The following is a 25,071-nucleotide window of genomic DNA, read 5'->3' on the forward strand; positions in this document are numbered from 1 at the left end:
AAAGAGATATTATGCTCAAAGCATGAGACCTTTTCATTGTTATACATCCGCCTTTTTTCTTTAAAAAAAAACATAAAAAAAATTAACTCAAAGTTTTCTCTCACTAAGAGAAGTCGGGGGGGGGGGGGGGGGGGGGGGGGGGGGGGGTGGGGTGGTGTCTCTATTTGGCTACAACATATAACTTCCTTTTTAATTCAAAAAAAAAAAAAACATATAATTTCCTTTTTATTAGTTTAGAACACATGTATTTGGTGTTTGCCCCAATAGAATGGATCGCAGTTAATGATATATGCAATTTTGTAATGTATAAACTATAGGAAGGAACTAAGGAGAAACACGAGTAAGGGCCCGGGTAAAGCTCAGCTAAACACAAGAAGAGACACCAAGATATAGACATATATATTGAAAAAGTGATGGACTAGATAGCTTATTCGACTAGAAACACACTTGCCGTTCATAGATGAGATCCACGAGATTATATCAGGGTCATCGGCTGTCTTGAAGCATGTGAGGAGGGCGGCCAATGAGAAGGCTGATCTGTTAGCCAAGAGGGGTGTGAATAGTGACTCTTTACAATGGTTTGATTATCTTCCCCCTTGATAAGCCATGTCTTGTTCTGTTGATGTTGTGTACTTTCTGTTTCTGCTTTCTTATCTTGTAATATGTTCTATTGGGCTGTCTCACCTCGGGCTTCCCTTTCCATTCTAATATGATTCACCATTTCAAAAAAAGAAGAAGAAACACATGGGCCCCAAGTTGTTTGGGTGATCCTAACCATTCATTTGATGGGGCCTTGACATAGATAGGGTGTGCCAAAAAAATTATCTCCATAGGATCATCCTAACCCTTGATTTGTGGAGGTTTAAAATGGACGGACCGGATAACTTATTTATGTCAAGAAGATCATCTTCATAGGATGATCCTATGGATATGATTTTTTGGGCACACCCTATCTATGTCAGGGCCCATCAAATGAATGGTTTGGATCACCCAAAGAATGTGGGCCCACTCTATTTCTGGTTGACGGACCAAATAACTCATCTAGTCCAACAGACCAAAAAATGTGAGCCATAAATGTGTGTGTGTGTCTATTACATTGTGTTCTTCTCTTCTTCTACCATTATCTCTATGCTATTCCTCCCCCTCTTTTTCTCTACACAAATGCCCCCTCTCTCTCTATCGGTCGAGCAGAAAACTTATCTGCTCAGTCGGCCAAAAATATAGTGGGGGCCCACATTATTTGGGCGATGCAAACCATTCATTTGATGGGCCCTGACATAGATAGGGTGTGCCAAAAAAAATCAGCTCCATAGGATCATCCCAACCGTTGATTTGTGGAGGTTAACATGGACGGGTGTGTGTGTCTATATGTATGTAAACAACTCCTGTTATTCCTGAACACATTAATCACTTTGGTTGTCGTTATCATGAGACTTTTAGATAACATAACCGTCTGTACATAAAACTTCAAATAAGACTCTTATATAAACTAACCTAACATAATGAACTGTAGAGAACATACATAGCCTATTCATTTTTAAATTCATCCTAAATAACACTTCACTTGCCATGACACATTAATTTTGATTTTGCAAATTCCAACATTTGGGCCCTACAATTCAAACAAGCTGTCAATAGCAAATTAGGTAAGTTTAAAACAGAGATGGCAGGTGCATTATCCAAACATATAACTTCCTTTTTTTCTAATTAATAAGAACTCTATCTCTCTCTCATAATTAATGCCATATGCAGACTGCAATACAGAGAGAAGGGCGTCCTTGAATCCATCAATCTTCACAGCATCAATATAAGCCAAGTGGGTTTATCATGTGTCTGGCTGATAACTAATCCAGCAGAGTCACTAACAATTGTAACCAAGGTTCCCAACAACAACAACAACAAACAACTTCTGCAAATCAACTCAAATTGTTTCAAAAGTTATAATGACACTTCTTTAAACCCCAAGTTCTAACACCAATTGTTGGATGATTTTCTATTTTGCAATACGATTTGAGGGCAAAATTATCTAAAATAGTGTAATGTTACACGCGGAATTGCTTTGCGATATCCAAAATTAATAAACTATTCAGCATGCTATGCATGCTTTTTAGAGAATCATTAAATTACTCTCTGGCCTTTTTTGGCTGCATGAAATGAAGATTAGTGGGCTGTTTTACATCAATTAGTGGCAAAAATAAACTATCTTATTATGCGCAACAATGCTTTTGTTTATAAAGCTTGAAAGAGACATAACAGCTTATCTTGATGTCTGTTAGATCGTTGCTTTGATGGATATTTTATTAATGTAACAAATATGCTCCAATCTCTGCAACTCACCGGAATGTCACGTCAATCGGAAGATCCTAGCCATGGATTGACAGGACTTTGCTGTCTGAATGCTTTGTGTATAACCCTCTACTTGTGGCCATTGATCCTATGTTTCGCGTTATCGGATCAATTAGACTTCTGTGTTGGGGTTCCATGCAAAAAGCAAATATCCTACATTGGAAAAGTGAATGGATGTGGAAGGGCTTATAAGGACTTGTGGACCTGTCTAATCTATGGTGGGCTCAGGTCAATGACACCTTCTAATGTATGGTAGCCTAAGGACTATTGAATTGAGCATCTTCCCATAGAAGTTGTGTGCTTAACTATTCTAGGGTTCGGGTCTTATCGGTGGAGATCATCAAGGGAAGGGTTTCTTTAACCTTACATAAAAGAAAAGAAATCATATAACCTAATTTTGTCAAGTTATACATGATTCATGTGGTAAAAAGAAGAATATCTCAACATCGGAGAGGTGTTTATGCGTGATTCGTTTGATTAGAATATCTCAACATCGTTTGATTAGACGCTTCACCATCTTTGAAAATGAAACATATTTGGGTCTAGGTTTAGTGGGACCTTACATTTCAAGTCCTCGTTTTGGTATATGTCCTCCACCACTCTATTTAAAATATGGGGTTTTATGGAAAAGAAGTCTTCTAATTTGCTTTATTTACAAAAGCAGTCTTCTAGTTTGACAATTTACAAATAAACCAAAAAGTCCTTATATGTGAAATTACAAAAATTGCCATGTAAAAAAACCAAAATGCCCATGATGCTCAATGATTTTTGTTGAATCAATTGGGTGTGGGAATATCATTTTTATACATACTAGCATTCTTGGCCAATGCTGTGCATGCAGTTGGTGGGAATATCATTTCTATATATACTAGCTGCTAGCATTCTTGGCCAATGCTATGCATGCGTGTAAAAAGTTGGGGCCCACCCCATCAGATCGAACATCTGGTGTAAAATGGTGGGATCCATCCTATGATGGGCTCGGGTGGAGATCGTGAGACTTACCCCATCAAAAACATGAGGTAAAATGGTGGGCCCCACCCACCTGATGCATGGGTTTGAGGTGAGTTGGTGGGAATATCATTTCTATATATACAAGCATTCTTGGCCAATGAATGCTATGCATGCGTGTAAAAAACTGGGCCCACACCATCATAACATCAGGTGTAAAATGGTGGGACCCATCCTAATATCCTATGATGGGTTCGGGTGGAAATCGCGGGACTTAGACCTGGCAAACGCGACCCGTGCCCGCGGGTCGACCCAACCCACCCGCAAATTTGCGGGCACGGGTCGGGTCGGGTCAACCCGCGGGCACCCGCGATTTTTTGAATTTTTTTATATTTTAAAATAGAAAATGAGATCAAGGGCTAAGAGCATCTCACTTTTTGAGCTGGAATAGTGCACTTATGTTTGGAAATCAGCCCTTCTAACGGCATCTCACTTTTTGAGGACTCCCAACTTCCAGCAACTCATGAGTGTACACTCCCTATTTTTCAAAATGGATGATTGGAAGGTACAACCCACACTATAGGATGATCCAAACCGTGCATTTGATGGGCCATAATGTAAATAGGTTGTGCCCAAAAAATCATTAGCATAGGATGATTCTAACCCTCCGATCTAAAGAGGGACTGACAATATGGAAACTTCTATAGATCGAATGGTTGAAATCGTCCTATGGCAATGATTTTTCGGGCACGATCTATTTACGTTGTGGCCCATCAAATGGACGGTTTGGATCATCCTATGGTGTAGGTTGTACGGTCCATTTTGAAAATTAGGGTGCGAATTCATACATAGAAGGGGGTGAATTTATCACCGCCCAATAAAAAGTCTGTTTTGGAAAAACATACGGGTAACTCGCAGGTCGACCCGATCCACCTGCACTGGGTACGGGTCACCTGGTTGCTGACCTGTAGGAATGCGGGTCATTTTGACCTGCACCCGCATGACCCACGGGTCGACCCGACCCGACCCACCCGTTTGCCAGGTCTAGCGGGACTTTTCCCATCACAGGGTGAAAGGTGGGCCCCACCTGATTCATGTTTTGACTTGAGTTTGTGGGACCCACTATCAAAACACATCATTGAACATCACGGGTATTCTGCCATTTTTGCTGGGTAATTTTCAACATTTCACATATAAGTTGAGTTTGTGGGACACACTATCAAAACACATCATTGAGCATCACGGGTATTCCCATTTTTACTAGGTAATTTTCATCAATTCACATATAAGGACATTTTGGCCTTTCTACGAGCCTAAAAATAAAAATAAAAATAAAAAATAAATATAAAAAGGGGAGTGATAAATCGACTCCCATGTGTCTTTCTCTCTCCTCTGGGTTAGAGAGAGAGAGAGAAAGAGGAGAGAGATAGAAACATGGGGAGTCGATTTATCATTTTGGGGGGTCAATTTATCACTGTCCAAATAATAATCCGGGTATTTTGGTGACAATTAACAAACTGATAGGATGACCTTCTTTGCAAAATTCACCTGTGACGACTCTATTTGTAAATTCTAAAACTAGAGACTGCTTTTGTAAATAAAGCAAGGTAGAAGACTTCTTTTGCAAAAAGTCCTTATAATATTTTTGCATTATTTTTAATTTGGGATTTGCTAGGGTCCATCGCAAAAGGCATTCCGGACCAGCCACCTCGTGCATGAAGACAACATCTTTTGTCTCCATTCACAAGGTGGCTGGTTTGACGTGCGACATACCAGCCATGAAATGCCTTCTGCGATGGACGCTAGCAATTCCCTTTTAGTTTACATGCCTTTAGTGTGTAGTTTCAACTTTCAATGGAACCCTCCATTTTTTGGAAGTCATCCTTTGTTTTTGCATGCACTGTTCTTTTCTAGTCCCATCTCAGTTTTTAACTGACTGGAACTAAACATAGTTTCAAGGGAACTCTGCATATTTGGAAGTCTCCTTTTCTGCATTCACTGCTTCTTTTTTAGTGCCATCTCATCCAATTTATTGGGCTAAGATTACATCGATTGGATGGTTAAGATTAATCTGTTTTTTTGTGATTGTTCGGCGCGCAACAGCCAATCCATGTGCCGTACACCAAATCAGTAGTCCTAATCTCCACCCTTCATGTCGCACAACTATATGGTAATTTGGACATTTGATCCTGTGGGCACTCCTGGATTGGAGCAGCCCAAAGTAGCAACAATCACATAACTCTAAGGCCATATTTGGCGACCATGTTGTTGGCTTTTGAGCCCCCCTAGATGTAATTTCCTGTCTTCTTTAATGACATCTGGTAGGAGTCTTGCCTAACCCCGGCTTACTCACAAAAAAATAAAAATAAAAATGGCAATCATGGATTTTTTTTTTTTTTAAATGGCAATTTATAAATTGAAGGAAGAGAAACCGAGATGGTTCTCAGCGATGAGAATTTATATGATGCCCGACTGCCAAAGCAACAAGGGCTAGGTATGATTCTCACGGTCGGGCATCGTATAAAAACTCAGCGATTACATAAATAGATAATCAACAAAAGTAAAATGATTCAAGGCAGAAGAAAGTAGAACCATTCCAGACCCAACCGAGGACCATGGAATTTTAGGTACCTAGTGGTGAGAGAGGGAAAGGGAGAGAATTGAGAAGGCAAGAATTGAGTATGGTTTTGCTTTTCACTGTTTTTCAGCCACTTCTCACCCTCTTATTACTCATGCGCTCTCAATTCTCTCCCTCTCCCACCTCCTTGCCCCTATCGCAGGATAAACTAACATTCCATGGAAATTTTTTTCGTGGCGACCATGTTTAATTGGTGCAACTTTTGTCCACTGAAATGGGCTCATGCTCAAGCTTTAATTGCAAGCCCATCTATAAGCCCATCATTGGAAAGGGCTAAAGTCCACCCATTGTTAGAAGGGTCATTTAAAAAAAAAGAAAAAGGAGCAGCCCTCTGCCCTCGTGTAATAGCCCCTTTCTTTTTCTCTAATAGGCCCTGTTTGTTTTAGATTGTGGCAACAGATTGTGGGCCCCAAACCGATTATTGGCCAACTTACGTTTAATTTGGAGTCCAATAATTGGTCTGGGCCCACAATCGGTTGGGCCTGTTGGTTTAAGATTATGATAAGTGATTAATTGTGAGTGCTAAACCAATTATTCGACTCAAATTTATACCTAATTTTGCGCGTAATAACCAGTTTCAATCACAGTCGATATTGCCAGATTGCCATAATCTTAAACGAACAGGGGGGCCTAATATAACCAGATGATTCACAGTTCACTCTCATGTTAGGATTAAATCCCAACCGTGAGTAGCTTTGACGGAAATTGACGGTCAGGATCAATGCTACCTTGGTATTTTGATATAAACTTAAAGACTTGTTGTAAAACATTAAAACTCTCTCATGGCTTATCAAGATAAAGTGTGAAGCGAGGCCATTTCTCTCTTACTGTTTTTGTATTCCATTGATGTATGTAAGTACAACTATCTAACACTAAAGACTTAACAGTAATGACCGTTAATTATATTTTCTAATAAGGCTTTGTTTTTTTTTTCAATGTAAAATAAGCCTGAAACTAATTTTATATACATTTTTTCACTAAAAATGGGCCTAAAATTTGTTTTCCTGCCAATTTTATGTGTAAAGAAACAGCGGCTAGAGAAAATAATTACTGATTGTTTGTCACATTTTCTGAACTCTTACTGAAGATCAAATTTTAATATCAAGAATGAATCCTTTCCTTCGAGCACAAAAGATGTTCGGATATTGACAGAGGTCCTATGACCACTTTGACATACACAGTCTTCATTATAACAAAAATGGGATGACCCAGATGCCATTAAAGTTCCATTCAACAAACGAGCTTTAGGTCCAATGTTGGTAGGAAAGTGATAAGCAAGATGAACCTTAATTCCGATTTGATCATATTTCATGATAAATTACCCAGTTGCCATGACGATGAGATCGAATGTTTATGACCAATAGAGCAAGTTTTCTGGGACTCTTAATTGAGTCCTATTAGAGAGTGTATGTTAACAGAATTGGATAACAAAAATGGAGGTGTTGAGGGTTGGATAATGTCTGGCTAAGATCATCAGGTCCTCAAGTGTTTGTCTTGAAGTCATGGATCTTCAAGTCTTCTTCTTTGATCATTGACCTTTTCATTCTCTTCAGGTATAGACTCTGTATTAAATGCTAATATTATGTTAGCAATAAGGTCATACTTAAAGAGGGTCTAAACTCTTCAAAAATGAAGTCCATGTTTGCTTTAGGCTCAGGTTAACTTTATATAGACTTTGAGGGATAAGGTGATTGCTTAACTCCCCTAAAGATTGATGACAAGGAGTCATGTGCCTCAGTTATCCCACAAATTCAGTTAATGGAGGATCAAGTAGAGGCTCCAACCACTAAATGGTTCATGGAAATCTCTTGTGTAGACACCCCACTTTGAAATCCTGATATACCATGATCATTGTAGCTCTTCGATGCCCTTTAGTGCAAATATTAGACACTTATAATTCCGAAATTTCTAACAAAGATATTGATTTCTCATCTTCATCATCATTCATTCTTTTCAAGTATGTCATTCAATGTTTGACAATTATTAGAATGTCATTTAGTAATAATCTTTTTTAGTAACTTCCCTTAGGATTTTAATTAGGTATCTAATGCTTTTGATGCATAGAGAGTATGATCATTTTACATCTCAAACAATCATAGGAAGGTGATCTTACAAGAATTTTCTCAAACTAAATGTGTTCCACTTGAAGTCATGCTTCAAGTCAAAAGATGGGTGTTCCCAAATTACAAACCCATTCAAATCAGCAACATGCTCACTGAGGGAATCCCCCATTGTATCCCCTTCCATTGGATCTAAGAATTCTCAGAAAATAGATATTTTTCAATCAATTTTGGATGTCAAATCGATAAATGCTGCTCCAGTTGTCCATTTTGGCTGCCGATAGACTTCTCTTCCTCATGGATTTCTTGAATACTATGATTCGGCTTTCAATTCTCTACAGTTGCATGCGCCTATTCCTAGTCTTTTCCAAACTTCTATAAGGGCCCGTTTGGATACCTCATGCATTTGTATTTTAATTTGGATTTGAGTTTTGGATACAAAACACATCAATCATCTTCCTGATCATGTTTTCAAAGAAAGGGAAAGAGAGAGAGGGAGAGAGGGAGGGATGTCTCGCTGCTGCCGGAGCAACGCCGAGGAGCAGCGATCGTGAAGGAAGTTGCCACAAATATTGATTTCCAAATAATGTCTCGCAGAACAGATTTGAAAATCGGAATTTTTTGCACTGCTGTAGCTGATTTGGAAATCTAAGGATATGATCCAGTTCAAAATATCAACTAAATCCAAATCTAAATCTTGTTGGTATCCAAACGTGGCCTAAGTTCAATCTACAAAGAAAAAAAAATCCGTAATTCTATATGACAATCGTTGGAAGAAGGTATTGGTGACACTTTTAGTAATTTTTTTGGTGTCATCATCTACTCTTTTGCTGGACCTATTGAAATCAAAATTCCACCGAAGGTGGGGTCCGTGCTCTCTTCCAAGGATTATCTATCTCTATTCAAAAGATGGAGGGAAACTTGGAAGTGGAAAGCGACTACCAACACTGCGTCGAGGGTCAATGGGAACAATTAATGTCAGACCATGGCTCATTCGGTGAGATAAATTTTTTTTGTATGCATGGGGCTTGTTGTCCTTCTCTTATCCCTAGAAGTGCAAACGACTTGACTGGTTGCCTTGCCAAATCGGGAGCTTCTAGAGCCTACCTGTGTATGTGGAATCTCTATCCTTGAAGTTCACATGTAATCTTCTCTCATTTAACACCCCCCCGACACACACAAAACCCAAACATCTAATTGACAGTTTGGCAAAGCAGTCGCCCCTTCCCCAGGGCATTCACTAGTTTGGAAAGACAACTTGCCTTTGAAAAGGTTGGTGGCCCATTTCGTCTGGTTGGTCACTTCTAGTGTCTATATTGTGCAAAAACTAAAACAAAAATCCCAAATTCTCCTTTTTAACCTTATCCTGATGTCTTCTCTTTTTCTGTTTTGATTAAGACTCTAGGGTTGCGTGAAGTATTTGAAATTGTTGAATTGAGATACACAAAATCAAGGTTGTTGAAAAGTGACGTCCGTACCGTTTTTCCAAACCAAAAGACAGTTTTACCCTTGAGTCAAATAAAGCACAACAAGACATTGTGGACCCCGATCCCGAGAGGACGGTGAGCGAGGGACGCGAGATCCCCCTCTCAATCCTCTGAGACCTCCACAAATGTGAAGGAGAGCTTTGCCAAGGAACTCTCGAAATGATGCCACTCACAGCATGGGTGGCGATACATATGTATGAGATACCTCTTGATCCGGAGACAAAAGCCTCGAAACCAAGACACACCTAAAATAACTCAGAGTCGCCATCCAGGGGAGCTGGCCCTGGAACCCCATGAAATACTCTGTTGCAACGGATAACCAGAGATGCAAAGGTCCGTGCTTGATGACGAATGAGGAAGATCTGAAGAGCACCCCCAATTCGCCCAAGTACAAGCACTTGGTCTCTTATGCCATTTTTAATTAACTTTGAAGACTCTTGGGCAAAAATCATGTGAAATGGGAACAATCATCCCCGAGAAAACGTCTATCTAAGCATGCATGACCCGGTGACGGGCAAAGAAAATGAACATCCAAATCCTAACTCATCGCATCTAATAAAGCAGTAAACAACCACATGCAGAGCTATAATTAAACAGACAATGATAAATATAATGAGATAAGGAAAGCAGTAAAGATCTATATCTAGACAGATAATCAAGATAAGACCAATGAATTAACGCTATAGCTAAGCAACCAAAGCAGTAAAGTAATCACACTAACATGCGAACCTACGCGAGAGATAAGGTTAAGAAAATAACAATCAATCTCACGCTAGAAGAACAAACAAACTAGAATGCATGAGAAATCCAAGATAAGCAGACATCAAGCTAAAATGTGCAAGAAAAGAAAGAAATCGGAAAATCAACGGCATGTGAGAACCAAAAATGCCAGGGGAAAGAAGATGGAATACACGATAGGCTCAGAGGGCGATTCAAAAAAGAATCAAGCCCAGCGATCCTAATCTGCTGAAGATCGGACAAGTCTCGCGATCGTCATGACCTATCGTTGGGCTCAGCGAGGACAATCCCTGTGAAGGGTCCACGCTACGTCATCGCCCGTCCTAAAACCCGATAAAACGTCGGAAAACCGATGAAAACCGTAAAACCACGATCGAAATCGGAAATGGAATGAAAAGGGGACTCCGAGTGACCTGGCGATTATCATCCTTGCCCATTTTTGTTTTTGTTTTGAAATGTTTGAAAATATTTATTAAAAAAGGTTTGACTGGACTTGGGTGGACCCAAGCTACCTACGTACCCTGTGGAAAGGGATCAAGCCAACGTAGTTCGAAACAGCTTTTTCGAAAAATGCTTTTGATGTTTTTGACGATTTTTGTTATTTTTGGATTTTTACTATTTGATTTCTATGTGTTTTTGTTTATCCCTTTGATTGAAAGGGGTTTCGGCTCAAGAGGTTGCCGTTCGTCATAGCCTAAACCCGAGAGAAGTATTCCCAAAATCGATAGAATCCCGAAACTCGAATAGGATCCCGAGGAACGCGAAGAGAATGGTCCCGAAAAGAAAGGAAACCCCTCAAACCCTGTGAAAACCCTGAGATGGGAAAAATGATAGGAAGGGCAAGGGGTTGGCTCAAGAAACATTCCGTCATCGCCAAAACTTGGCAAAATGCTTCTACCATGGAAGAAGTCGTCCAAATGCAGATATTCTTCTACCATGGGTTGAATTCATAGTCTTATTTTCAAATCGATATTTATGAAATGAAGACTCATGGAGAAGCCTGAGAAATTGGAGGGGTACCTATTAATGGACGAAGTTAGCCTAAAAATAGCTAACCCAAGATGACAAGTAGGAGGATAATTCTCAAGTGATGAAGTAGGGACACCAAATACTAAATCATGACTTCAAAAAAAATGTAGAGGCCAACTTCTTGTTCCAAAATCCCCAATTAATACCAACCAAACCAAGGAACAGTGTGAACGCTAATCTCTGAACAAAACTAAGGACTAGCGTAGATTCCAGCCCCTGAATCAAATATAGTTGATAGGAGTATTTCCTGGTGTGCCTAAAATGAAACATAAGCCCAGGACAAATCGGTGAATGGATTGGTTGAATATCCGAATGAACAGTCAATGATGGAGTAATTAATCGATTGTCCAAGGGAAGATGACTCAGATCTAATGAGTGCATAGCCTAAGCAAAGTTATATGCTACATGCTATAAATCAATAAAACAATCCCATCAGAGATTTACAACTAATTCATTTTGGATAAAACCAGAGCAGGTGTAAATTGAACCAAATTTTCAAAGACCTGCAGGCAAAAATCAATATTGATAAAAGCATTCATAGATCATATACATGGAAAAAAAATGAAACCCATCAAGATAGACAGAATTAAATGCAAAACGTGAGGTTATAGGACATGGGTTAACAACTTGTTGTCCAATTAGTTTCTAATTACGTGGCCTGAAGATGAAATCGATTTATTTTTTAAAAAAAGTACTATTAAATCCATTTCGAAGCATAGATCGTTGAACTCAAAATTGTTTTATACACATGAATCATTGTCTCCTTAGTTTGCAATCACAGAGCAACAAACCAAGATCGTGATTAGAGTCAAAACCAAGTTGGATCCAAGCACTGGACCAAAGACCATTTGATTAGAGGAGAAGCTAGACAGAGGTAACCATGCTGACTTCAAACAAAAGAAGAATGTGGGTATTACCTGAATATATTGAACTGATCGAAACTCTCCTCTTTTCTTCTTGTGTTGTGTGTGATTAATCGGATGACGAGAATATGACGATCGGAGCCGTGAAATTGCCGGAATTTGCAGAGATGAAGGTGGAGATGGAGGTGGGTTTTAAGAAGGGTTTTGATTGAGAAGATGATGAGGGTGGTCAGATTCCGGCAAGGTTCTCGCCGGAATCAATGGGGGCTGAGGTTAGGAAAGAGGAGATAGTGGGGAAGGGTTTGAGAAGAGGTGGTGGTCTCGGTGGAGAGGATGGGGATTTGGAGAAGTGGGTTTGGGTTTGGGTTTAATGGTCGGCGGTTATGGGGTGGGGTTTGTGGATGGTGGTTTAAGGAGAGGATGGGTTTGGAGTGTGGCTGATGGGGATGGATTTTGGCAAAGAAATGAAATGGGTTTAGGGTAGGAAATGGAGGAGGGTTTGGATAGGGTTTGATGGAAATGAATGGCAGTTGGGGGAAAATTGCAGAGGGATGAGGGTGGTCGGATTCTTGCCGGATTCGGGCTTGGATGGCTGGAGAAGATGATGGCCGGTTAGGTCGGTGGAATGGGGCCTAGCTCAATGGGTTTGAGGGAGATGGTGATTGTGAAGGGGGATGAAGATAGTAGGAGGAGATGGGGGTTGATGGTGGCTCGGATTTTTGCTGGATTCCGGCTAGAATGGCCGGAGAAGACGGTGGTAGAGGCGATTGGCCGGCGGTTCTCTCTCTCTCTCTCTCTCTCTCTCTCTCTCTCTCTGTGCAAAAAAAATCCTCCTCTCCTGGTTCACGAGCTCTCTTGGGTTTATATTCATTTTTTTTTAAAAATCTAATCCCTACCCTCCATTTGGTATCTTATTCTTCTTGATTACCCCTAGCCCTTGATCCTTGTCTTTGCCCTAATGCCATCTTAGAAACCCTAAGGATCTAGAGTATTCTAATCTAATCCAGCCCTACACCTCACCCTTTTGATCCAACAGCCTATGTTCATTACTTGTAGAGAAAGCAACACTCATTTTATCAAAATACCCCTAGGACAAGGTGATTTTACAACCTCCTACCATTAGGCTCTACTTGCCTTTTCCTCCTATCAATGGGCACCCCCCACTTGATTGTTTCACTCCCCTCTTCTAAAAGGGAAAAAATATATATGCCTTCCCTTTCTTCCTCGGACAGCCCTCCTTAGCATATTTTCTGCGCTATAGGGGGGGTGGTCTAAGCAAGGAAGGGGAAAGGGCGAATTATTTTCCCCTAGATATTTTTCCAGGGAAATGATACTGACACACCCATATTTTGATAATTTCCTAATTTTTGCACAAATGAAAGAGGAGGTCGGGGCGGTAGAACGGGGGTTATCAGGAGTTCTGCGGATCATCCAGGCTTCTAAGGGTTTCAACAATGATCTGCAGAGACATATTTTTCGGGTTCTTTTGCATTGAAGGCTCGGTTCTTCTGAAATTTCGGGATATGCTTCAGGCACTTGAAACTTGACATTTGAGACTCGAAATTTGGTTTCGGGACTCAGATTTTTGGGATTTATTCAATTTTTGGGAAATTTGGGTCAGGTCAAAATGGGGTGTCTACAGATGCCCCTCTTTGGCAAAGGGTGCTTGAGCCCGAATGCCAAAGCCGAAATGACAATGCATTTTGGCCTGCCCCGAAAATTGGTTAAAGAAGGAAAGCATTAAAGAAAATAATTTTGTGAAGATTGAATTCTTGAAGGGTCAGATGCCTCAAGGGTCTTACCCGGATTGGATGCCTCAGGGGTCTTTAGAAGGAATGTCTCGGGGGACCTTAGAAAGGATGCCGCAGGGGACTTTGGAAAGAATGCCACAGGGGACTTTGGAAATGATGCCGCAGGGGACTTTGAAAAGAATGCCGCAGGGGACTTTGGAAAGGATGCCTTGGGAAGGCGGTTGAATACAGCCTGTCTGCGAAATTGACCTGTCCGCGAAATTGACTTGTCTGCGAATGAGAGATGGCCAGCGGGACTGAAGGTCAACGAGACGGGAGCTAAACAAAATTTGATTTGTCTGCGAAATTGACCTGTCTGCGAAATTGACCTGTCTGCGAATGAGACACGGCCAGTGGGACTAGAGGTCAGCGAAACAGAAATCAATAAAGATCGGCCTTGATGGCCTGATCAAAAGAGCTTGTCTGCGAAATTGACCTGTCCTCGAAATCGACCTGTCTGCGAATGAGACGCGGTCAGCGGGACTAGAGGTCAGCGAAACGGGAGCTAAGGAAACTTTGATTCGCCTGCGAAATTGCCCCGTCTGCGAAATTGACTTGTCTGCGAATGAGACACGGCCAGCGGGACTGAGGGTCAGCGAGACGGGAATCAATAAAGACTGGCTTTGATGGCCGGATGAAAATTGCTTGTCTGCGAAATTAACCTGTCTGCGAATGAGACGCGGCCAGCGAGACTGAGGGTCAGTGGGACGGGAACTAAGGAAAATTTGATTTGTCTGCGAGATTGACCTGTCCGCGAAGTTGACCTGTCTGCGAATGAGACACGGCCAGCGGGACTAGAGGTCAGCGAGACGGAAATCAAAGAAGATATGATTTGTGTAGATTCGAATTGAGAATAGGATTTTGACTGATTCCATTGGGGATTGATTGATCTCTTGCCAAGAGAAATCAGGAGTGAGTGCTCTCTACTGAGAACAAGACTTGGATGACTTGCTGGAGAATTGATTTTGATGGAGAGTTTACTGTATTTGAGAGTGGACTCAGCTGGAAATACTGATTTTGCTAAGGAGTAGATTTTGTTAGAGAGCGGACTCAGCTGGGAGTTGATTTGGTTGGGGATTTGGAGGCTTGACTCGAGATGTGTTCATGCCTTTCTCATCTCAACTTACTGAAGACATTGACACTGATTATCTTTGTGTGCTTGACATCTTTTATGACGCGAGTCATAAAAGATGCCTCTAGTGTATTCGTGCTTCCATGACGAGAGTATAACAAGGCAACGTAAAGCTGATATTTCATTTCATAAACACTGGGATTACATGAGTTTTTGCTTTTTTCTTTTTTTTTTCATTCTTTTGTACAATAGGGGGAGAAAACAAACAAACTGCTGATGTAGCCTGAGAGTCTTCTTTCTAGTTCTGCTTGTTTATGATGCTGAGATTTCTGACAGACATGGGCAAGGTAATCATCAACGCTTCTGGATCATGCTCTGACTTGTTCTGGTCTTTGAAGATGCCGGCCTTTCTCTGCATGTCACCCCAACTTCAGGAAGGGACTAACTAAACTAGACTTTAACGATTTACACACGACCCAACACACAAAAGACCGAGACTTCAAAGAGAAACTTGATTTGCTTCTGAACGTGATGAAACCAATGAATATTTTTAGCATTTTAAATGGTAATGGTTGCCCACTCTTAGAAGATTTCAAATACCATGTTTAAAGGCATTACTTTCCTCTCTCGGTGTTTGCGTCATGGTCATTATACCCTTTAGATTGTTCGATTTTAAATGCCCCTAGTATAGAGCAGCCAAAGAAGATCTTGCTGGCGCCGCTCAGACTCTGTTGATGCCAACTCTGATGCTGAAGGTTGCGCCCATTTTCTGATACTCTGAGCTTCACGTGGGAAGTCACTGCCATTCGACCAGATCACCCAAGCGGGTTTTCGATCTATCGGACCGCTCTGCCTTGATTTTTGCCTGGATCACATTTTTTTAGGTTTTTGGTCCAGCAGGCTAACACCCTAATTTTTGCCTAAGTCGCCCTTTCGGGTTTTCTACTTAGCGGGTGAATGACCCTAACTTTTGCCTAGACCGCCCTTTCGGGTTTTCGGCTTAGCGGGTCTTCAGACTCCATCTCTTTTTCTTTTCTTTTTTATACCACAAACCTTTGCCTATTGCACCAAAAGGACTTTTTAGGTGGGTTATGGGTTCAAAGGATAGGATTTTGCTTTGGTTTTCAAGGTTTGAAGGTGATTGATCTTTGTTTGGAAGAGCGACCGAACCTGGATAAACCAGGTTGCCTACGTACCCTGGAAGAATAGGGATCAGGTTGGGCGTAGTTAAAGGCAAAAAAAAAAAAATGCCCCTTGTTTGAGGTTTTGGAAGACTTTTGATTTTGTTAAGGCTCAAAAGGGCTGCGAACGATTGTTGTATTGTTTTTTTTTTTTCAGGATTTTTTTGAAGGTTCTGGCTGGCCAAAGGAGGCCTTTTGGTGCTCTAAGCATAATATTTCTTGAGTTGGTCCAGGTTTGTTGGCTCTGTTAATTTTTCACCGTTTTGATCGAGGAGTCTGACCGCTTTTCCTGGCAGGACTTCGTCCATAATATAGGGGCCAGTCCAATTGGGTTTAAACTTCCCCCTGGGATCATAGACCGGTGCCCGAAAAGTTTTCAACACGAGGTCTCCTTTCTGCAGGTCTCTGATGCGAACTTTCTTGTTAAAAGCTTTCTCGATACGGCGCTGATATCCCTGGACATGATATAGAGCTTTCAACCGCTTTTCATCAATCATATGAAGCTCCTGGTATCTAGCTTGTGCCCATTCTAATTCTGGCAAGTCAGCCTCCATCATCACTCTCAAAGAAGGAATTCACAGTTCTACAGGCAAGACAGCTTCCATTCCGTACACCAGTGAATACGGCGTTGCACCTGTGGAGGCCCTGATTGACGTCCTGTAGGCCCATAGAGCATACGGGAGCTTATTTGACCAATCTTTGTAGGTTTCGGTCATTTTGCTGATGATAACTTTGACATTCTTATTGGCCGCCTCTACAGCTCCATTGGTTTGGGGCCTATAGGGCGAAGACTTGTGGTGCTTAATTTTGAACTCTTCGCATAAGTGTGCCACCTCCTTCTTGAAGTGAGACCCGTTATCTGAGATCAGCTCATGCGGTACTCCATATCTGCAAATGATGTTTGATCTGATAAACCTTGCAACCGAAGCAGAGGATAATGAGGCATAGGAAGCTGCTTCCACCCACTTGGTGAAGTAGTCAATGGCAACCAGAATGTACTCATGTCCGCTCGATGACTTCGGTGATATCTTCCCAATAATGTCTATTCCCCATACTGAGAAAGGCCAGGGTGATGTAAGAGAATGCAACTGAGATGGCGGCACGTGGATGAGATTAGCATAAACTTGGCATTTGTGACACTTCTTTACAAAAGCATGACAATCTGCTTCCATCGTCGGCCAGTAATACCTAAGTCTTGTGATCTTTCTTGATAGCATTTTTCCATTCATGTGCGGTCCACAGACACCTTCATGAATTTGTTCTATGATTTCAGCGGCTCGATCTTCATCTATACACAAGAGCTGGATCCCGTCGAACGATCTCCTGTCTAATTCTCCACCACATATGATAAAATTAGAGGCCAACCTCTGAAGTGTTCTCCTCTCTTTTCCCGAGGCTTCGGTTGGATGCCCCTTGCCCGAAATGAGATCTTTTATATCTGTGTACCATGGCTTGCCGTCTGGACACCTTGCTGCTATTTCTATTGCATTAACATGTGTCGGGGCCCATTGCAATCGTACTGCCAAAGGCTGAACCTCCATTGTCGCAGATAGTTCCAACATCGAAACTAAAGTAGCAAGGGCGTCAGCAAAATGATTCTTCACTCGAGACAGGTGAGTAAATGAGATGTTTCGGAATCAGCTTATCTTCTTTTGTTCTCCAACATCCTTTAGTTTGACAAATAATCAGGATCGAGTCTCCGAATACATCGATGTCTTGGATGTTTAAAACCAGAGTTGCTTCGAGACCAACAATGCATGCCTCGTACTCCGCCATGTTGTTTGTACACTCAAATTGTAGCTTGATTGATATGGGGGTATACTCATTTCTCGGCGATACCAGTACTGCCCCTATACCACGACCTTGCTTGTTCACAGCTCCATCGAAGTACATAGACTAGGTCGTCCCTGGGGCTTCGTCTTCTACGATCATTATCTCTTCATCTGGAAGCTCTGTTTTCAAATACTCAACCTCTTCTACGGGTACTTCAGCCAGCTGCTCAGCTACAACCCGCCCCTTGATTGACTTCTGAGTGACGTAAGTGATGTCAAACTCAGACAATAATAACAACCACCTTGCAGTTCTTCCGGTGAGAGCTGGTTTCTCAAACAAATACTTCAACGGATCCATCCGTGAAAGGAGCAAGACCCTATTTGATAACAGATAATGCCTCAGCCTTTGAGTAGCCCAAACCAGCGCTAGACAAGTTTTCTCGAGCAGGGTATACTTCTGTTCATACTCAAGCATCTTCTTACTGAGATAATATATAGCCTTTTCTCGCTTCGACTCTGGATCCTGCTGGGCCAACATGCATCCCATCGCTGTATCAGTCACAGACATGTACAACAACAATGGCTGGCCTGGCGTAATTGGTGACAACACTGGAGGCGAGGTCAGACACAACTTGATCTTTTCAAAAGCTTGCTGACACTCTTCATCCCATTTCTTTGATGCATTCTTCTTCAAAAGCTTGAAGATCGGCTCGCAAATAGTAGTCAACTGTGCTATGAATCGTCTCAAGTATTGCACCTCGCCAAGAAATCCTCTGATTTGCTTCTTCATTTTTGGTGGAGTCATTTCTTGGATAGCTTTTATCTTCTGAGGATCAACTTCGATTCCTCTCTGACTCACCAAGAAACCCAATAACTTTCCTGATGTAACACCAAACATGCACTTGTTTGGGTTAAGACAAAGGTGATACTTTTGGATACGCTGAAAGAACTTCCTCAATGACACAACATGCTCCTCTCTGGTCTTGGCCTTGACTATCATGTCGTCTACATAAACCTCTACTTCTTTGTGCATCATATCGTGCAACAAGGTAGTAGCAGCTCTCTGATAAGTTGCTCCTGCGTTCTTGAGTCCGAACGGCATCACTTTGTAACAATATGTTCCCCATTCCGTTTTGAAAGCTGTTTTGATCATATCTTCGGGGTGCCATCTTGATTTGATTGTATCCTGAAAACCCATCCATAAAGGAAAGCAATGCATGACCAGCTGTATTGTCCACCAAGATATCTATGTGCGGCAGAGGGAAGTCATCCTTCGGACTTGCCTTATTTAGGTCTCTGAAGTCTACACACGTACGAACTTTTCCATCCTTTTTAGGCACCGGTACTATGTTTGCAAGCCATTCAGGGTATTCCACCACCTCGAGAAAACCCACTTCTAGCTGCTTAGTAACTTCGTCTTTAATTTTCAAAGCCCACTCAGGTTTCATTCTCCGAAGCTTTTGCTTTTTCGGTTTGGCACCCGGGATTAAGGGAAGCCGATATTGGACAATGTCTTCACTTAATCCCGGCATGTCTTTATAGGACCAAGCAAAGACTTCTTTGAATTCCCTAAGTAGGTCAGTTAATTCTTCCCGTTTCTCAGGGGATAATGTTTTGCCAATCCGTATTTCCTGAGCTTCGGTTTCATCGCCAATATTTATGGTCTCGATTTCTTCTTCGACGGGCTTTGCTCGACGCTCCTCCTCTTGTTTAATCATATACTTGATTTCAGGGGGAGTTTCGTCGGCATCCTCATCTGGGGAGGGTTCTTTATTATTATTCTTATTATTGAATTCATCAGATAAAGAAGCAGACACAGGGACATACTGAAAAGAGATATTCATTTCATCAGAAACTGCAAGTACATCCTCGGACGGGCCTACCTCAGGCTCAACATCGGACTCGATAAGGGAAGATACAGACTCGACATCGGTCCCATCAACGGACTCGAGCTTAACAGTAGCTACATCAGACATGACATCAGACAACTCAAACTCAACTGCCGACACATCAGCAGACTCTGACTCATAACCAGACTCCATAACATTGGAAGACTTATTGACAAGAATGTCATCATACTCCATAACAACCTGAGGAAAGACATAAGAACTCCAGTTGGTGAGGTCTCCTTCAGCTGAGGTGATCATGGCTTGCGGGTTCAGAAGCGGCGCATCTTCTCCAATCATAGCTACAACCGGTGAATCGATCTTAAACAGAGACTTCAGAAGGTACGGTTCCATAAGGTCAGCCCAGTCTGATTCAGATTCCTCTTCATTGACCTGCAAGGAGGGGAATTCATCTGGTAGTTCCATCCCAAAGAAGATCTCAAACCCTGGCAGCTTTTCATGGGTTATTGTATCGACCCAAGGCTCAGCAAAACCACAAAAGGCGAAATCCTCCCCTTCTTTCCTGTAATGTCCATTTCTCAACAAACTGTAAAACCTGCTCGGCTCATCTATCCCCAAACGACGAAGTTCAACCTTTCTGCGCATATACTTCTTCATCTCACTGATCTCTTCATTTGTAGGTTCATAGCCCAAACCAAACAGTCCAATTGCTTTGCCCATATTCAGCCACTTAGCTACACCCTGATGGTGGCGACCTAATCCGGCTCTTGGAACATAGCCATGTTTGCACATCATACGGACTACTGCGGGGTTCGAGCTTGTAAGGAAAGTGAGAGGTTCATTCATGGCTTCTTCCACTGATATAGCTGTGACCTCCAGTGAGAAACCAGTCAGACTGACATCTTCATTCTTTTCTAAAGTGGCCGGGATGATGAGCTCCTGAGAAATTTGGCCAACTTCTAGGTTTGGGTCTCCTCTAACTGTTATCACTCTGTTACCCTTGATGAATTTCAGTTTTTGATGCAATGATGAAGGTACAACTTCGTATTTATGAAGCCAAGGTCGGCCCAAGAGCAAATTGAATGATGGTTTAATGTCTAACACTTGAAACTCAATTTCAAACATTCCACCTCCAATATGGATTTCTGTGGCTAAAGTTCCAACAACATCGCGCCTCGTACCATCATAAGCCAAGATGCCTTGTTCAGAAGGGATGAAATCACCAGGTTCAAATCCTAAGGCAGTAGCGGTACTCAGAGGACAAACATTCAAAGCAGATCCATTGTCAACTAAAACCTCAGGAATTTTCTTCTCATTACAGAAAACGGTGACTCGGAGCGGGCGGCTATGATTGCGACCTTCGAGAGTCAAGTCTTCATCAGTGAAAGACAAGGTTTTAGAAACCCGGGCCATAGCTACAAGTCCGACCAGCTGATCTGGAGTGATATCAACAGACACTTTAGCGGTGTTCAGCTCTCTAAGTATAACCTCTCGGTGCTTTGCAGAGTTCATAAGCAAACCCCAGATTGAAATATTTGCCTGAGTTTTCTTTAACTGTCGGAGGAGGTTTTCATCTTCTTCATCTGACTTCTTCTTAAACAAATCAGATCCTCTGGGGAACTCAGCGGGATTTTCAACTCTTAACTCGGCTAGTTTAAAGACATGCCCGCCGCGAGTAACATGACGGACCTCATCACAAACAATCTCCAGATCCTCTTCATCAGGCTGAAAAATATAAGGACGAACTTCATGATCTCCTTCATCAGGCTGGAAAACATAAGGAATTCGGGCTTCCTGATCTTCCTCATCGGGCTGGAAAACATATGGAGTTCGTGCTACTTGATGGACAGTGGATTCAACATTCTGATAGACACGTGGGTAAATCACCTGGCCTTCCTCAGCAGGCTGGAAAACATAAGAAATTCGGGCGGTGCGATTGATGACAGGCTCAGCAAGACACTCTTCTTCCTCTTCTTCGAAATTTAAGACATAGGGAGTTGCAGGAGTTATGGCACAAATAAGAGAGGTTGGATCAACAAAGGGCTTGTCATCAGAGATGGCTCCTATCTCAGGTGGAGGGGGAGCGGTATGTCTAGGTAAGGGATTTCGAGTAACGCTAGGTTCGGGTAGAACCAGATCACCCACCGCTAACAGTTTCTCAATTCTGTATCTCAGGGCTATACAACGATCAGTATGGTGTCCAGGACCTTGGTGGTACTGACAGAACTGGTCTTCTCTGAAACCTCTAGGAAGAGGGTCTGGGGGAGGTCTTGGTGGCAAGAGTTCAATTACGCCATCTCTGACAAGATTTCTCATGATGGATCACGGGGTGTAAGGCAACGGAGTGAACTCTTTCTTTGGCCTTTGAGTGGGTTTTTCTCCTCCCATTATTATATTTCTTGGAGGCGGGCGAGAAGTCCCCAATTGATTCACTTCTTTGGGAGCAGTGATAGGTCTTTTACCCTCCTTCAGATTCACGTAATGCTTCAGAATTACACCTTGTGCTAAAGCATCTTCTGTCATGTTTCCGGTGTGGATGAAATGCTTAAAATCCGGATAGTACTGAGTGGCCATATACTGCGCATAAGGGCCGGAGAGATTTTTGACAATAATGCTGAGCTGGTCTTCTTCAGATGGGCGGTTAGTCATTTGAGCTGCCTTTCTCCTCCACTTCTTAACAAAGGTACTGAATGGCTCATGGATCTGCTGCTTGAGCATTTTCAGGTCTCGACGAGTGACCTCAACCCCATCATCATAAGAGAATTGTTCAATAAACTTTTCAACAATGTTCTCCCAAGTCTTGGTATAAGCTGAATCCAAAGTCAGAAACCATTTACACGCCATGCCTGATAGAGACATTTGGAACAATTTAGCCATCTGCTGAGAATTCAGACCGTACTGCTCAAGCGCATTGATGTACATCTTTAGATGACTTCTAGGACTCCCAGATCCGTCATACTTGGCAAAGTCAGGGATTTTGAATTTGGGAGGGAGAGTGACGCCAGGGAAGATTGAGAATTCAGACATGTCTATTTTCCTTGGATTGTGATTTTTCAAAATCAGAAGCTCGAGAGCCAACTGGTCTACTTTCTCAGATAACTCCTTCTCTTTTCCGGCTCTAGCAGGAGATGGCGGAAGATCTCAGCGTACTGCTCATCATCGTAATCAAAGGCAGGAACTTGCATGGATCTGACTGGGATATGGACTCCAGCTGAAGGATTCTGGACTACAGGGTCCTTCGAGGTTGAAGACTTCTCATTTGCTTGACCCTCCAGACGTGTCACTTTTTCAGTAAGGGTTGACATCTGTCTGGTAAAGTTCATCATCATTTCTCTCATTTCAATCATGAAACTACTCTCAGTAGACTCAGCCATTAGGTCAGGATTAGAAGATGCTGGTGAAGCAGAATAACGACTTAGTCTCGATGTTTGACGAGACCAAATCGGCTTAGAATCGGTAACCTTTCGGGGAGCGATGATTAAACGATCGGGCAAAACTCCTGTCATGGACATCACAAACACTAGGTTTTAATAAGAGGTAATCATATGACAATATTTCATGCAAATTGAAACAAAAGATTATACAAATGCATCCCTTCGCTGGGTAAAGCCAGCAGCATAGCAATCGTGAGAAGGGTCACGACGGCCTATCACACCTAAAAGAATTGCCATTACACTCAAGGTGTGTCGGATAAAAGGAAAAATCCGACAGCATAACGGTCTTACAAAAGGATCATGGCATGGCAAACTCATGGTTTATCAATACCCCAAAGGATAGTGATTACCCTCAAATTTTTTAGCTAAAATCCGGCAGCATAACGGCAGCACATGGAGACAGGGTAACAGAAGCACATGATTTGTTAGCAAGCTTAAAAGGATGATGACCACACTCAAGATATTTAGAGAAAATTCGGCAGCACGACGGCCATACTAGGAGATGTGGTAAGATGAGCACATGGTTCGTCAACAACCCTAAAGGAATAGTGATCACTCCAAGGTTTTTAATGAAAATCCGGCAGCATAACGATTGTACTAGGAGGGTCTCAGCAACTAAACATGAAGAGTACGCCGTCATGGTCAATATAAAGCATGGCTCTCAACAAGAACACACACTCTGGTAGCAATAATGGCAAGATAGACTCACAATTGACATGCGGAATGGGATTTAATGAGGATCGAACAAAGGATCAGGCTCATAGAAGATAGACCGGGCTCCAAGGATGATGAAGTGAAACCAATGATTTGATCATAATCTGAAAGACGGATAGACCCTAATCTAAAAATAAATACATACATATATACATCCTAACCAGGGGCACCAGCCTAGTCTGTTCTAACGGAGTCAAGGAGGTCTCGACTGATGAGTGTACTAGGACCGTGTTATAGCCATGCAAGGTGAGCTACCCTAGTCTACATATGGGACAAGGCTCCTAACTCTAGGCTTCACATGTGTAAGCAACACATGTTCGTCCCTATATGAATGCAACATATACATATATAAACACGGATACTTTCTAGTGGGGTTTCACTAAGTCAGTAAGTATATACATAATATATAAAACAAAGTAGGGCTCCGGACTCAATCTATCGGGCACTATGCCTATGAACCATACTTAATATGTATAACAAAAGTACGCCCAATGTTATACATAGTATGCTTCATTGCTCATCGGCTGCTGTAGACAAAAGTACGCCTAATGTCTATGGCTGCAGCACCGGCGCATAGCTTGAAAATAGATTCAACAGCACCATCAGGGTGGGCACGCATTGCATCTATCCCGTGGAGCCAATAATGAAAACAATAAAAAACAATAAAGAATATGATAATACATGTAGTGCAGTGTGTGGTTCCCTCGTTTTATTTACGCACCTATCTGGTGCCCCTGATTCTAAGCGAAAAAGTTCTCATTTAACTTGATTTTGGCCCAAATTTCTTTAAAATTAGTAAAAATGGCATATTTACAGAGTTAGGCAATGTTTCAAGAACTCCCCAGCAGAGTCGCCAACCTGTGGAACCTGTGGACCCCGATCCCGAGAGGACGGTGAGCGAGGGACGCGAGATCTCCCTCTCAATCCTCTGAGACCTCCACAAATGTGAAGGAGAGCTCTGCCAAGGAACTCTCGAAATGATGCCACTCACAGCATGGGTGGCGATACATATGTGTGAGATACCTCTTGATCCGGAGACAAAAGCCTCGAAACCAAGACGCACCTAAAATAACTCAGAGTCGCCATCCAGGGGAGCTGGCCCTGGAACCCCATGAAATACTCTGTTGCAACGGATAATCAGAGATGCAAAGG

General features: G+C 42.1%; 1 protein-coding gene across 1 annotated transcript; it reads right to left on the reverse strand.

Annotated features, from left to right (window-relative positions):
- Positions 1–18,048: 18,048 nt before the first annotated feature.
- LOC143865636 (uncharacterized) lies at positions 18,049–22,087 on the reverse strand. The gene is made up of 2 exons (XM_077375885.1): positions 19,208–22,087; positions 18,049–19,110 (listed from the first exon to the last, which is right to left on the reverse strand). Exons 1-2 carry the CDS (start codon positions 22,085–22,087, stop codon positions 18,049–18,051), a joined length of 3,942 nt encoding a protein of 1,313 aa, XP_077232000.1.
- Between the last annotated feature and the right edge of the window lie 2,984 nt (positions 22,088–25,071).

The sequence above is a fragment of the Tasmannia lanceolata genome, unplaced genomic scaffold, assembly GCF_043159265.1.
Source record: "Tasmannia lanceolata isolate RefF3 unplaced genomic scaffold, GAP_Taslan_0.1 ptg000003l, whole genome shotgun sequence".
In the NCBI taxonomy this organism is placed as follows: Eukaryota; Viridiplantae; Streptophyta; class Magnoliopsida; order Canellales; family Winteraceae; genus Tasmannia; species Tasmannia lanceolata.